Source organism: Dunckerocampus dactyliophorus, chromosome 12 (genome assembly GCF_027744805.1).
Source record: "Dunckerocampus dactyliophorus isolate RoL2022-P2 chromosome 12, RoL_Ddac_1.1, whole genome shotgun sequence".
Taxonomy (NCBI): Eukaryota; Metazoa; Chordata; class Actinopteri; order Syngnathiformes; family Syngnathidae; genus Dunckerocampus; species Dunckerocampus dactyliophorus.
The window spans coordinates 14,218,911-14,235,117 of record NC_072830.1 but is presented as its reverse complement, the minus strand read 5'-3'; the positions used below and the strand labels follow the sequence as shown (position 1 = coordinate 14,235,117).

Sequence of the window (16,207 nt, the reverse complement as noted above, 5' to 3'; positions counted from 1 at the left end):
TCTGAATGTTGCTGACAGCCACCGCTGTTCAGGCTGTGTTTGTTGTTGTGCCTTTTCTGGGAATGACTTTTTTTCTGGTTACTGGTTGGCTAAAATGGCCACACGATGAACAAGGTTACAGCGCTTCGGCTGGTGCTTGACATTCTGGAAACCACCACTAGTGTGGATGGAGTTCTACCTGCAATGCAGAAAACGTGCACATTTGACAACGTCGTAATTGTCTTTTCCATTTAGATGCTACACAACATGAAGGGCCAGTTTGCTGAGCATCTCATGCATGCAGGCTTTGTCAGCAGCAGGGACCCGAAAGACCCCAAATCAAACGTCAACTCAGGTGAACACCAGGAGCAGGTGCAGTCTGGTACTAAATTAAAAGATGATGCACTATAAAAAAAACAATCTTTCTTTTTCAGATAATGAGAAGCTCATCAAGGCTGTGATTGTAGCCGGTCTTTATCCTAAGGTGGCCATGATCCGACCATCCTACAGCAAAAAGAGGCCTGGGTGAGGTTAAGTTTTAAGTGCAAAATCATTACTATTGATACCCAGAGGAAGAGAACGGTCTAGACCAGGGGTCGGCAACCTTTAGCATCAAAAGAGCCATTTTGCCTCCTCTTCCAGGAGAGACAAATGGTCCGGAGCCGCAAAACTTGACACAGCTTATAAACGTTTAAAGGTTTTAATCATTCATCATACGATTTTACCTGTTATAACAACAGAATTCAACTAACAGAAGTGCAGAGTGCACATGTGAGCTAACGTTGAAATCATTCAAACACTGAACTAAGCAGGCTTTTATGGAGTTGTTCTTGTATATGTGTCGAATTAAAAGAAAATGTTAGCATAATAAAAACCCATCAGAGTTCACATGTCTGCATATCAGTGCTGTCTGCTCATCACATGCATGCATGAATGTCATCAACTTGCCAACTGATGCTTTGTTGCCATTCTGTTGGTCCTGTTCTTGACTGTCTTTGCAGGGAAGGGCGTTTCTTTCATTTTCGGAATAATTTCATGTTTATTTTTTTTAAATTCGGAGAGTAGATGCTGTGATATTTTTATGAACGATTCTTCCATATATTCTCCATCTGTGAACAGCTTCCTCCTCCTCACGCTCTCCAGTGCAGCGAGTCAGCTACAACGCTAGCAGCTGTAGTTGAGTGTGGAGCGTTCATCCACTTCTTGGAAGTATGTTTGCTCTGCTCGACCTTCCGTAGTAGTTCCGAAATCACTCCCTTAAGCCCATTTATCAGAAAAAGTGGAGCGTTTGTTTTGAAAATATCTTTCAGCGTTACATGTTCAGTTGTTTGCTCATTTCTCGCCACATAGCGAGCACACGCTTGGGTAAGCCAGCATCATTGGCAGTGAAGGCAAACTAATACGTCCATTCAGAATTAAGCTCGTTTTTTTTGTTGTTTTTTTTAGGGAGGAATTCATAGTTCTGGATAGCTTAACGCGGGGGTAGCACACTGTCAAGGCGTCTGCTACATCGGTCATTATCAGACTGGCCCTCCTCTCCCTTCCCTTGCTCATCCAATCAGCAGTCAGAATGCAGTGTAGCTGCACTCACAGAATTGCGGTGTGTCTGAGATGTCATACTTTTTTTTTTTTTTAAATGCAAATTTCCCCTGCTTCAGTGTTAAACAAAAAAAATCACAGAGCTAGGCGTGGGAGCTACAACAAGGGGGACTGAAGAGCCGCATGCGGTTCCAGAGCCGCGCGTTGCCGACCACTGGTCTAGACAATTTGATATGTCATCAGAAATCTCAAGTAAATGTTATCTCCTTCCAAGTCTTAATGCTCAGCCAGGTTGTCTGAATGTTTGTATGCATGACGCTCCTTTATTTTTTTATTTCACTACTAAAGCAGGTGGTCGGCCATGAGCAGATTGTTCCCTGTAGTTGAGATGGTCTCGTCTGCCTCATGCGGCGCCATTTGGAAAACTGTTTGACTTAAACATCACAGCTGTCTTTCCTTCTGAGCCGCAATGTCAGGAGCGAAAAGCTACAAAGCTGGCAGTGGATGTACAGTATGTTGCATATACTTTAGAGTAGTCAGTGTACAGCTTGCGTAGCAGTATAAATGTAGTAATCACTGAAAATGCAGCCATTATTGTCTAAATAGTGAGTGAGTACACCACAGTGGACATGTAAAGTGTAAATATTTACAGCACCATTGTTGTGTACAGTAGCACTGCCTTAATCCTCTCAGGCAGGGCATTGACCAGCTGCACAGGTTGTCACTGGAATTGTCTTCCACTCCTCCATGTGGATGCTTGCGCTTGAGGATGTCCCACTTAGACTCAGGTGTGAAGACCATCACCTTCACTAGCAGCTTCCTCAGGAAGCGATCATCTTGGAGGTGTGTTTGGGCTCCTTATATTGGCAAACCGCCATGTGGCCCAGTTTCTGCTTCAGAATGTCACCGCACATGTCGGAATTGATGTTTTCCCTCAATGAACCGCAGTTCCCCCGTGCCGGCAGCACTTGTGCAGCCTCAGAACGTGACAATACCCACCTCCATACTTGACTGAAAGATAGTTGACTTGTTACTCACCAGATATTCTTACATCCAGTAAGCATTCATACTTGGAGATGGAAAATATGCATAAAAACGATGATAGGCTCATAGCGTGTATAATGAAGGAAGCCTTGACACAAACTTCTAGTGCCTCGAGTGCCTCCCAGCCGAATAATGACACCCACTCTGTGTTATGTTGTGCAGGGTGAAAGTGTACACTCAGCCTGATGGAAAGGTTTGCATCCACCCCAAGTCTGTTAATTACGAGGAGACCAAGTTCAACTACACGTGGCTCATCTATCACCTTAAGATGAGAACCAGCAGCGTGAGTAATCCAGGGAGGGGAGGGGAGGTGCCAAACACGTGTTGGGAGTCAGAATATGTGCGCTTTGCCGCTTGGGCAGGTGCTTTTGGCACCATCTCAGAGTGAGGATAAAGGTTGGCAGTAGGGGTCTCGGCAGCTTTTTAGCTTGAATGAATATTTGATTAAAACGCCACCTTTCAGCTCCCTCTCAAAGGTGCTTTCAAGCTCCCACACATTTGTAAGAGATGTGTGTGTAACAGTCAATGCAGCTCTTCTTTTATGTCTGAATGTGTGTGTGTGTGTGTGTGTCACTATTGTGCAGGAACACACCTTTCATGTCCTTTCTTGTCATGTCACCGTTCTTCAGCGCCATCATCATCATCATCCTCTGCTGATAATCCCTGAGGAGTGTGAGGTCGTCACACAAAGAGGAGAGAAAAACACGGCCATTATGTTACACTGCGTCACATTCACAGGTTGATGCGGTTGTCTCTGCTTGGCTAGAAAACGGGTTACCGTTGAACGGAGGCGGCCTCTTCTGCACTTTGTTTATTACCTTTGCCGAGCAGTGTGTTTGTGATGTCGCGTTTGTCATCATGGATCATCCCGTGGGTAATCCCATGGGATTTTCTTGAGAGTTCACACAGTGATGAGCAAAATGTCAACCAAAAAAAAAAACATTTTTGTACAGTACAGGCCGCACAACTGATGGTCCCAAGCCCATTAATAAGGCAAGACATTCCACTAAGCTAACTAACCCGGACAAGGCACACCTGTGATGTGAAAACCATTTCAGGTGATGAGCTCATGAAGCTCATTGAGAAGAACACCAAGGGTTTGCAGCGCTATCGAAAAGCAAAGGGTGGCTCCTTGGAGGAATCTAAAATATAAGACATATTTAGAGTTATTTCACACTTTTTTGTCGAGTACATAAATCCATATGTGTTCGTATTTTCGATGCCTTCGGTGAGAATCTAGTCACGAAAATAAAGAAAATGCGTTGAATGAGAAGTTGTGTCCAAACGTTTGGCCTGTACTGTACATAAAGGGTACAGGGGGAAATTATCCGGTGGAACCTTGGCTAGCATCATTAATCCGTTCCAGAAGGTCCGACTCAAACCGAAACGCACAAAATATGAACACGAAACACTTTTTTTTGGCTCCACTGTGGGTTATTTTGCAGCCAGGATCAATAAAAAGCAGAGACTTGTGGTGTAACTGTGTTAGTTAGCAACGAACTACAGACTCAAACGCTGATGACATCATAGATGGGCGACGGACGGTTCTTGTTTCCACGTTAACACGATGCTAACAGGACATTTTGTGATTAAAATTTGCTACCAGCCTATGTATGAAGTAATAACACGCCATATTGTACGCTAACCAGGAAATGTACACAAACCGAGGTGACATTTTTGCGTGAATTTTTGATTAAAAATTCACTAATGGCTAATAAACTGTATTTGTTTACTGTTGTGTGACACTTTAGACATGGTTTTGTTTCCCCCGCGAAATCATATCCTGGGTTCATTGATCAACATTATCTTAAAATTAGCATTATTACTCCTCTGTTTGCTAACAACCTTTGACACACTTGTATTATTGTCTGTTAGGGCTGCATCTCCCCAGATAAGCTCTAACTCACTCGGGTAGACGTTTGGCGCCACCTGTTGGATTGCATGTAGACATCTCTCGAGTGCTTTGAGGGTGGAAAATACATATTTGGCTCAGTCATCCCTGGTTTATAGCGATTCATTGGTTCCAGACCCGGCCGCGTTAAATGAATTTCTGCAATATTTTTATATTAAAGAGCAGAGAAAACATGTTTATGACTTTGTAAATATGTTTTGTAACATTATTAGAGACCTGTAGACATGAAATAACACCCCTATAGTCACCTTTTATTCAATGTTTACATCACCTTGCAACTCTTACGCTGCAGAGATTCGAAGATGGCGAGCTAACAGTTCGCCTCAAATTTATTTCTTCTAAACTTAAGAAGCCAAAAACTTACCACTTCCACACGGAATGGGAGAAGAGGTTTTTTCACTCATGTGGGACATGCCATGGCTTACTTCATGCTATGTTAAGGTAATGTAAGCTAATGTCTCAATGTTTTTTGCCATTACTGCCACCTAGTGACCAGAATACTACATATCACTTGTATTTCAATATGCTTTGACTAATAATGGCCCAAAATCTACCACCAAACAGTGATCATTTATTAATTAATTTCTGAAAAAATGTGATTTTGCAAGAGATGACTGTTAGTGTTTTAATAATGCAGGTTGTTTTTCCACTCGTGTTGCCTTGAGGAGAAATGTTTAATGTGGGTAAAATGTGTAGTCGATGTTGAAACGATGTAGTGTTTACACGTCCTCAGATCTTCCTGTACGACTGCACCGAGGTGTCCCCCTTCTCCCTGCTCTTCTTCGGAGGTGACATCACTATCCAGAAGGACGAGGACCAGGAGACAATAGCGGTGGACCAGTGGATCGTCTTCAGGTCACCGGCGCGCATCGCTCACCTCGTCAAGGTAAAAACCCGCTGGCGACAAAGTCCCAGGGCAGCATCACGTTTACGGGAATTTGCTGGTTCCTCTCAAGAGTCTCAAGAAAGAGCTGGACTCTCTGCTGGAGGACAAGATACGGAACCCAGCTCCTGTGGACTGGCAGAACCGCCAGTCCAAAGACTGCGCCGTCATCACGGCCATCATAGACCTCATCACCACACAGGAAACGACAACAGCGGCGAGCGGCGCCAGAGCCCACAACAGGACATGGACGCCCAGAGGACAACACGTTTACTTCAATGATGACGACGATGATGATGATTAGAGGACTCATGCTGGGGACAAGACTTGATAGAAGGAACCACAGGTTAGTTGACCTTCCTTTCGATTGGTCCGTTATTGCAACTTGGACTTTAAAGCACCTTGCAATAAATGAAAAAAGTGTTTACGCCCCTCACTTCATGCAAAGTAAGCATGGATATACTTTAGAGTAGTCAGTGTACAGCTTGGATGGCAGTATGGATGCACTACCTACTGACAATGAGTCAACACACACAGCTATTATTGTCCAAATAAACAGCAACACGTTGTTTCCACGTTTCATTGCTGTCGTGCTGTCCCTTGAAAACATACAGTGTCATAACATTGCTGAAATGTGGCTGAATTAACATGAATCATCCTGACTGGCTTTTTGTTTCACGTGCTATGGCCCTGTCACTCAAAGCGCACGGTGCAAAAAACATGTACAGTATCTCACGAATATCCACCTCAAAAGAATTCCCCTCACACACACCATTGAATTATTGTGTAAATGCTATAAATAAATATGAAACGGTGGTTTACCTGCTGGAAAAAAAGTCTAATTGACATTTTAAATGGGCCTACTACCTGCTGCTGACCTCTGACCTGACATTTTTTTTCCTTTTTACATTGTAGCCGACGCGGTATCCCCAACATGAAGGAAATGCTTCTAATGGTAACGACGTAGGTGATATTTAGCTTGAATTCACAGTGGCTAAAGTGCTAACTGTGTGTGTGATATGCAAAATACTACAGCTAGCATCTAGAAAGTTGGTGCAGAAGTACAGAAAGGGCACCTCTATAGTGACTTACCGTTATGTCATGTAAATATATGCTAATCAATATGAGGATCATGGCGAACATGCTAACAGTTAGCATGCTGGCACGGAGTAAGATAGCACATACTGTAGTACCAAAAGTGGCAAGGCAGTTCAACAGTCCTAAAAAAGTTAGTACAACTACTGCCACCAGTCTGTGGAAAACATTCAGAGGCAATGAGAAAAAAATAGCTTTCTAAATAAATACATTGAGTAGTAATACACGGTTTTTGCATGTTTACTTTCATTGTGTTTCATCGGGCGTTCATTCCCACTTTGTGTGGCCGTCCTTGAATGCATCACTTGTATACTGTAGAGAAGTGGTCCCCAACCTTTTTTGACCCACGGACCGGCTTGTGTTCCCACAAATCTCTCACGGACCGGGGGGCGGGGGTTCGTACATTATAGCGATCTAATTTATCTTATTTATTATGTATCGTGTAAAACTAAGACATGAATAACATCAAATTAAAAGCACAAAATGAATGGCGACCCACCATCCACCAGTTCAAGTTCCAGCCAAGTGTTTCCAGAGAGATGATTACATCGCTGTTTGACGTGTGTGGTAAAAGGCAGTGCGCTAGCATGAATTCACTTGAGACAAATGAACACATTAACACTCAATAAGTCATCCAAACTTACTTTTATGCATTTGAGACCAAATATGAGGTGAAAGAAAAATGGTAAAAATACAGTAGTAGTCTATCTGTGCGGCATGAGATAAAGTTAGCACACGCACAATGGACATGCGTCAAGTGAGACGGATGTAACGGAGAGAATCCGGCCACTTTTCAAAATAAAACAAACAAATAAAGGAAATTATTTTTTCTTCCTGTGCGGCCCACTGCTGTAGATCATGTCCTTAAAAAGCCAAACTATACATGTCAAGCAGGCCCAGACGCGTCACAGTCATACGTTTTTTTTTTTATTTATGTTTGGGCTACAAACAATCACTGGACTCTTCATTAGGTACACTTATACAAGAGCTGTTTTTTATGCATTTGTGTTTTTAACAAGCAAGTTTCAGTATATCGATGTGCATTTAGAAAAGACTTCACATATTTACACATGGGACGCAACATATTTCAATTCATTCATTGGGAGGACAATTGGCAAAAAAAAAAAAAGCCTTGCCTCCTTGAGGGTCCTTGCCCGCCACGCCACCGCTGCCGCTACTTCAACAGTAGCGGCTGTGTCGTCAGAGCCGTGGGCGTGACAGATGGTCCCGTCACCGCACTCAGACCTGGCCATTCATTTCCTCACGCCGGGGGAAGAAAACGATGACTCAAAGCTAAAAGAAAGCGAATGGCCGCCTCACACAAGTTCATGCAAGCTTCATGATGCTGCAGCGTCACCCTGAGGGGGGGTGTAAATGTCGAAAGAATACGAATGTGTGTGTGTGTCAGCTGACAGCAGATTTTCTTCCCTTCTGCTTCGGCTAGTAGACATGATGCATATTAGGAGTTTAAAAAATAAAGTGCCTTAAGACTTTTGACGAGTCATTTTAGACCAAAACCTGCTCTTTCGTCATAACGGCATTGCTGTACCTTCATTCTACCAATACCTTCTGCACAGTCATGTGCTTCCAACTTGTGGGAAGAGGCCCTGTTGGATGAGGTTGGTGTGGAAGAACTAGAAAGACGGTGCACCAGCAGCTCGAGGCTTTGGACTAGATGAAGACCTTCACATGATGAACAATCTCTATCTTCATGCTGACTTCTGAAGTCCCTGAAGGCGTCACAGCATGGGAAACCGAGGTCACACATTGGTCTCCAGTCCTTGCAGGCGGTCCATCCTCTGCATGTTGCGCTCTATGGTGGCCTGGCACGTGATGGGCTGGGCGCACTCGGCGAGGAACCAGCCTTTCTCACCATCACGCAGCCGCTCGCCCTCGTACCAACCTGAGACCGGGGGACCAAAACATGGAAGCTGAAGCATTCACGCGTGTTGTCCAATTCACACTTGTACCGGCAAAACCACCGTCATGCATGACTTCACACCACAGCGTTAAAGGATTTAACCCTGGCCATGTTTGGCTTTTTCACAGGAAGTCATCGTCACCATGTTTTGTCTTTTTTTTTTTCTCATATAATTTTTCTCATAATATTATGAATTTGAAAAATTAACTACTAAAATGACTTTTCTGCATACTACAAGTTTATTCACGTAAAAATGAGACTTTTTTTCCTCTTAATATTTCATATTTCATATTTCATATCATTAAAGCTGTTTTTTCCCCATTTCTGACTCTTTCTTCTTGTAGATTTCCTTCTCGTATTATGACTTTATTCCGTATAACTTTTTCCACAACTTAATTTTACAAAAATGACAACTTTTTGTTTGTTTGTCCTGACACTGACTTTAAAAACAATGTATTTTCTTGTATAATATTTAATTTAATGGTACTATAATCACATTTTTCTTCATATTATGACCCTATTCTCATAAAATTATGCCTTTTTCTTGTTAGATTACTACTTTTTTCCTCTTCATTTTTGACTTGTAAAACGTTTCCATTTTGCTGTTTATTACTTTTCTAAAATAAATAATATTTTTATAGTGTGCCGCGGGCCGCACTTTCGATACCTGATATAAATACATGGATCACCTTAGACTTGTTCATATTTTACAGAGATAGATCTTAGTCTCCCCCCGCACCCGTCCCCCTTTCTTACCGTCGTCTACAGTCTGGGATACCAGCACCACGTCAGCCACCTGCAGGGCCAACTCATCAGGCTGCTTGGCTGTGTAGGTTCGGATCACTTCCACTTGGACGGCATCTACAACAATACGCCATCATACACCAATGCTCGTTTTATCCAATGACCACACGAGGGCTCCAAAGGCTTACTCATTCTGTCCTGTTCCGTCTTGTCCTTGTTGACTTTGTTGCCCAGGGCGCTGATCCACCTTGCACGCTCATTCCTGAAAAGAAAAGAAAAAAAAATACATATATGTATATGTGTTGCCTGCTATTTTAAGAGGGTAAACTACAACTACTATAAAGACATTTTAAATACATCTGTGATCAAGACTGAGCCTTATTGAAGGTCCATCATATGGTCCTTGGCACTACTGACATCAGCGTGCACAGAATGGGCCTCATTGAGTCTAAAAGACAATTTCGTGGCTCAGCAGGTTTTGCCTTCCCTTCCCTTGCCCCCTCCCTCCCTAGCTCCCTCCATCCATCCCCTCAGTGAGACAACAGAGGTGTGTTGTCAGAGTCCCGTGGGTGAAGAGAGGCAGCACAAAGGGCCGAGTCTCAGGAGGCGAAACACAGTTGAGCTTTTCTCTCACCTCTTGTAATAGGCGTGGGAAGAGAACATGAAGTGGGCGGGGCCACACGGGTCGGTTTCCATGAAACTTCAGCTCTAGTCTCACCTGTTCCCACATGCCACTCAGGGAGAGATGGAGAGTGGGTGGGGCTTAAGGCAACAGATGTGAGGCGCTCCTGGGGTGACTCAAGTCACCATGTACATCATGTGCTCCATATTCATATCGGCCAGCACTTGATTTCAGATACTGCTATCAACCCATACCGATGCAGACATCTGGAAGACCTGGGTTCGTATCTCCACTTGGGCATCTCTGTGTGGAGTTTGCATGTTCTCCCGTACGTGTGGGTTTTCTCCGGGTACTCCGGTTTCCTCCCACATTCCAAAAACATGCATGTTAGGTTAATTGGTGACTCTAAATTGTCCATAGGTATGAATGTGAGTGTGAATGGTTGTTTGTCTATATGTGCCCTGTGATTGGCTGGTGACCAGTACCCTGCCTCTCGCCCAAAGTCAGCTGGGGTAGGCTCCAGCATACCCCCGCAACCCTAGTAAGGATAAGCGGCATAGAAAATTGATGGATGGATGGATGGAAGTTCTTCACAGTCAACATTTTCTCTCAATAAAATAGTCATTAAAAAATCAACAAAAATAACATGTTCCATGAAAAAGTAAGACAGGTTCACCCTAATAAATTCACAAATAAGAATCCAATGAAATAATGCTGTCAACGATACCATTTCGATACAAGTGCAAGTATGAAACTCTGGCCAAATACAATCAGTGAAATTCTAAACTGGGCTGGAAACATCAGAAGACGCCTTATTCCCCCACTTGTGCCGATATCACCAGCAGAAAAACGGATACTGATATGAACCGATATCTCATTTTTATGCCAATATTGGACATCCCTATTTTAAGGTTTGAAAATGTTCTTCCCAAGGACCCAAACTTACTACAATATCTATAAAATACTGTATCTTACCACAATATCGGCATGACCTCCAAGCAACACTATCTCAGGGGTGTGCAAAGTGCAGCCTGGGGGCCATCTGTGGCTCGCAGCTATGCAAATGTAACCATGTGATGTTCCTGAATATAACTTGCTGAGCATGTCTGGAAATAAAATATAAAAAAGACCAACGAGTAGGGGGTGTCACGAGACACTGCGAGATGAGACAACATGGCAACATTTTAACATTACTTTTAGGAAAAGTACAATGAAAACAAATCTGAAAAAAATATGACAACATATTGCAATCTACTACAAGTAATACCATTTCCACTACGTTACACTCTTCTGCACTCTACGTATGCTAGCAGCCCCGCCTGCACCCACAAAGAGACTGTATGACTGACAAAAGTAGGGACGATATTAAAATGTAAAATCGGTCAATATCGGTATCGGGATTTTTCCCTATAATGAAAGCTGATAATAAACATAATGCTGTATACTGTATAGGCCTATGGGCGCCCATATTTAAAAAATGACACTGTGTGTGTGTGTGTGTGTTCGATTAGGAGAGTCCGCGGGGACGTCTGTGAAATGCTGCTTTTTCATATCATATGATGTGTATTTTCAAGATGACTTCTTCCTCTTCAATTTAGTGTTGGACCACATCGACTCATACGACGGCTTTGAATGTTAAGTCCAACTTAAAGCCTTTCAAACTCATGGCAAGATGAAAGGCATGTAGGATATAAATTCACTTGAATATCGATCTGCAGATGAAATTTCATTCAAATCTAATGTGAGATATGTTCATTTAGACCCGGAATTACTGTGTACATGCAATTTGTAGTGTGGCGCCTACTCTGTTGACTTCTAAAACAAACGTCACAGCCTAAGCCGAATGGCAAGTATTTCTCAGATGTTTTACAATGTTGATAACATCCACGTTGAGAAGCTAAGTGCTGATGCTGTATGCATTAGCTTCACGACAGATACATGTTCATTCCACCACAGGATATATGTGATTTTACACGTATCTATCGTTATTGGCTGATATCGGAAACTGAGAGCTGGACAATATCGGATATCGGCAAAAATGCTAATATCAGACATCCCTACACAAAAGGGCTTTAATCCGTTCATGCCAAACGCGCCAAGGTGCTGAAACCAATGCGCAGGGTGAACCCTCTTCCTGCCTGTTTGGAGGCAAGAGACAAGGAAAACTGACCCGCATGCACATGGAAATATATTGAGGCTGGCAAAATGGCCGAGTTCATTTTCATTTATTGTGTGATTAATTCATTTCTTTAATATGATCCCAGGCCTAGTGCCCACGAGACCTTTTCTTCTTGTCACATTTTAATCTTGTGACACCCCTACCAGCTAGTCAAAGAAACATAGTCACACGTCCATTCCTATTTTGAGGTAGCCTATGTTGCGATGCTCCACTTGTCAAAGTCTACACATGCTTTGACCTTAGAAAGGTCATGCACCTCTCTATGCATTGGCTTCCCAGGAGCACAGTTCTTGACACTGACTCATTTCCCAACATTCACCTTGGCGTGTGTTGAAGATAGACACCACCCCGTTTATTTACTCAGCGTCTCTTGTGTGTGAATGACAGCCGCTCGAGTCCTGACACATGTGACGCCGTCATGGCGACAGAACTATTTTTGATTGGGGCAGCGAACGCACCGTGGAGCACATGTGTTAGACCACTTCATGGTTATCTGTGGAATGTAGCGAGTGTGTTTACATGCAGATGCTGCCTCCTTCCTGATGTTAAGGCGCTCAAAGGGCAAGAGAATGTGGAGCATCATAAATCCATTGTCAGTGGATCTTCTTACACGCACTGTGCAGCCTCCTTTGCCACCCAGATAAAGAGCGATGACAGTTGGTCTATCCTTCCTTCCTCTTCCACAGCAGCTCGTCGCTGCTCCCCACTATCAGCGTGCTGACCTACTATCTGCACACTTCCCAAACGCTTCCAACCTAAGCACTTTTTCCCCACGCTTGACAAAAACACGACATGTCTCTCTGCAGCCGGAGCAACTCCCATGTTGGAGCGGGAGGTATGATTCCCATCCCGGCGCTTCTAATCCTGATTTGAATGAAAACAGAAACATTCTCAATTGAAGAATCATTTTTCCTGTCTCTTTTAAAATGCCAACTTTGAAAAAATGTCAAGGAAATTGTAGTTTTTGTGTAATCCCTTTAAACCAGGGGTGTCCAAACCTTTTTCCAGCGAGGACCACATAGTGTAACATGAAAGCATGCAACGTTATCACTGATATTTTGCAATGTAGATAAGCAGTTATCGATCAAGAAAAAAACGCCATCTCATCTTTGCCGTACAGGAGAAAAAGCCTATTTTCCAAATATTTCAACTTTCTTCTTAAATAATCTTTGTTAATTTCTTTTCATAAGATTAGGACTTTATTCCCATAACATTGTGCGTTTTTCCCCAACCTCATTTTCCAAAAATGACAACTTTATTAAATTTTGTTTCTGATAATACAACAACTTTATTCTGATAAAATTGAAACTTTTTTTCTCGTTACAATACGACTTAATATTTTTGACTTTATTGTTGTAACAACTTTTTCCGCAACCTAATTTTTCAAAAATGTAAAAATGTATTCTTCTTTCTGCGGATTTTTCCTTTTATTCATTTCCATTTATGCAGTTTTTTAAAATTTATTTTAATGATATTTTTAGAATGTGCCACGAGCCACAAATACCAGCATCTGGGACACCCCGTTTTAAGATGTGTAGGGAAGCCTGCTTTTTTTTTTTGGTTTGTTTTTCCAAACCATCCTCTGTGAGGTGGTGGGTGTATACACTGGGCGGGTTGACCTAGCTAGGGGCAGGTCAGAGAGTGGTATCATGTCCAAGAGGAGGGAGGTGTTTCCTTCATGGCACACATAGCTGTTAGTACATCATATTCAGTATCAGCTTTAGTGTAATGTAGCTTTTGAGAGGAATGAAATGTAAAGCATAACAAAGCCATAAGTGGGGTCAGAGTGTGGTAAAGGAAAAGAACAGTAGTGCAGAACTCCCTCTGTGGTTGCGTAATCACTACTGTTTTGTGTTGGAGATGCATGTCCGGCTGTGTTTTTTTTCCCCTGCAACACACTTCTATGAGCTAGCTGTGTTCTAGCATAGAGACGAGCTATTCAGTCAGCCACGGGGCAGCACACAGAATATCAGGGTCACAGGGAAGGTACGCTAATGTGTATGCATGACCCTGAAACAATAGATAAGCACACACACTCAACAACAATAGCACAAATAAAAGAGGCGTCCTCGTGCCGCTGCTAATCCTCTACCAGTCTTGTCTGACTCGCATCTTCTTGTCAAACAACAGTCTGTTTGTGTTAAAAGAAAAAAATCACGGGTCATCAGGTCAGAGAGCAAACTGCAAACTACAACCGTGATCTTTGTGATACCCACCTCTAACACAATCCTCCAAAACACTGCTTTTATGATCTTTTCAGCGTTTGAATAATAAGACAAAAATCCCCTTTGGCAGATTGTGTTTACAATGCAACACGCTATCCGGTTCACACGCCCACGCTGGTGTACAAATAGATCCAGTGCACACCACACACCATGGGACACATGCTTGCTTTGGGGCTGCTCTGCCTTGCTTGCTTGCTTGCAATCTCCATACTTTGGGGTGTCTTCACCTATTATGGCATTATAGTATTTCAGAGTACGAGTACCACTACTACGTGCATGTGGTTGGTCTTCTACAAAGCTAACAATTGGCCTGCGTGAACATTTCAGTACGTCTATAGCAGGGGTGTCCAAACTTTTTCCAGCGAGGGCCACATAGTGAAAAATGAAAGGATGCAACTTTGCTACTTTGATGTTTTGTAAAGTGTGATCAGAAGTTAGATATAGATCAAGAAAAAACTGCATCTCAGCTTATTAGTAGTATCAACCACACTCTTTGGCCTTTTTTGCCCATTTTTGCTGTTTTTATTTTCCCAATATTCCAACTTTCTTCTTAAATAATATTTGTGAAATTTCTTCTCGTAATATTATGACTTTATTCCCATAACATTATAACTTTTTCCCTTAACCATTTTTTCCCAAAAATTACAACTTTATTTTGTTTTGTTTGTTTCTCATAATATTACTTTTTTTTTAAGAAAATGTACTTTTTCTTTAATATTTCAACTCCATGCTACTAAAATGATATTATTGTTCCTCATAATATTACAAGTTTAGTCTCTTTTTCCCTTAATATTTTGACTTTATGCTCATCAAATTACAGCTGTTTTTTTCCATTTTCTGCTGATGTTTTTTTCTTCTACTAATTTCCACTTTCTTCTTGTAAATTTTCTTCTAATAATAATGAATTATGGCTTTATTCCCATAATATTTGTACTTTATTCTCATAACACTAACTTTTTCTGCAACCTAATTTTCCCAAAATTATTGGCGCCTTTATTCATTTTGTTTTTCATAAATTGCAACTTAATAAAAATAACTAACACTAATTTATACTATAAATTGCAACTTATTTTCTCATTCGATGAAGACTTTTCAATTACAACTTTTTTCTCTTAGTATTTTGACTTAGTTCTCGTAAAATTACAGCTGGGTTTTTTTTTTCCATTTCTGCTGTTTTTAAATTTCCAACTATTTAAACTTTCCTCCTCAAAATTTGAGTCTTGTAATTATGACTTTACTCCTATAATTACACTTTATTCTTCTTCTTAATTTTCCAAAAAATTACAACTCTATTTTTTGTTCAATTTGTTTCTCTTAATATTAAGTCTTTCATATTTTATATATAAATTACATTATTTTTCCTCATAAAATTGCGACTTTTTGTTGTTAGAATATGACTTTTTTTCTTAACATTTGAACTTTATTTTCATAAAATGTTTGTTTATTTACATAATTTTCCCAATATTTCAACTTTCTTTTTGTAAATTTAATACCGTGTTTTCTCATAAAATTATTACTTTTTTTTTAAAGTTCTTTCTTTAAATTTCAACTCGATGCTACTAAAATGAGAATTTTTCCTCATCACGACGTTATTCTTGTAAAATTACAACTCTTTCTTGTTAGATTACAATTTTTTTCTCTTAATGTTTTCACTTTATTCTTGTATGTTTTCTCTGGAAATTTTTAACAGGTGCCGTGGGCCACAAAAAACAACAAAAAAAGCTGAAAACGGCCCCCAGGCTGCACTTTGGACATCGCTGTACATGGACACCAATGTCAATGTCAATGTCAATGTCAATTAGCCATCCAGCCTCCTATAGCATTTGGGTGTTTGGTCTACAAAAGCAAGTAAACACTTGAGTCTACATTATAGAATTAGCATCCATTAGCAGACCGTTGGTTTTAACAGCTGCTTCTGTTGCAGCTGTGTTGTGCTATATTTCAATATACACTTTCTCATGCATTCCAAATCATTATTCAATCCAATAAAATTACGTTTTATATAATGAGTTTTCACACTTTCAAAACGCTCCAATTACCACCTGCTTCCAATTATAACCACCC

At 41.4% G+C, this 16,207-nt stretch overlaps 2 protein-coding genes across 4 annotated transcripts in view; one reads left to right on the top strand and one right to left on the bottom strand.

The window, feature by feature from the left end:
- Window positions 1-8,633, top strand: part of dhx36 (DEAH (Asp-Glu-Ala-His) box polypeptide 36) — a 38,650-nt gene extending 30,017 nt beyond the window's left edge. Inside the window, exons 22-27 of one of the 3 annotated variants that reach the window (XM_054793727.1) lie at window positions 235-334; window positions 414-504; window positions 2,725-2,845; window positions 5,208-5,360; window positions 5,431-5,703; window positions 8,030-8,633. In XM_054793727.1, the coding sequence (XP_054649702.1) occupies window positions 235-334; window positions 414-504; window positions 2,725-2,845; window positions 5,208-5,360; window positions 5,431-5,661 (696 nt within the window). In that variant the 3' untranslated portion in view covers window positions 5,662-5,703; window positions 8,030-8,633. Of the gene's footprint in view, window positions 1-234; window positions 335-413; window positions 505-2,724; window positions 2,846-5,207; window positions 5,361-5,430; window positions 5,938-8,029 lie in introns of those variants that run through there. The other 2 variants (XM_054793726.1, XR_008573111.1) reach the window with 2 other exon arrangements.
- Window positions 6,876-16,207, bottom strand: part of LOC129190923 (rho guanine nucleotide exchange factor 26-like) — a 41,971-nt gene continuing 32,639 nt past the window's right edge. The window contains exons 13-15 of the mRNA XM_054793729.1: window positions 9,306-9,379; window positions 9,130-9,234; window positions 6,876-8,355 (exon numbers count right to left, since the gene is read on the bottom strand). Of these exons, the coding sequence (XP_054649704.1) occupies window positions 8,213-8,355; window positions 9,130-9,234; window positions 9,306-9,379 (322 nt within the window). The 3' untranslated portion in view covers window positions 6,876-8,212. The remainder of the gene's footprint in view (window positions 8,356-9,129; window positions 9,235-9,305; window positions 9,380-16,207) is intronic.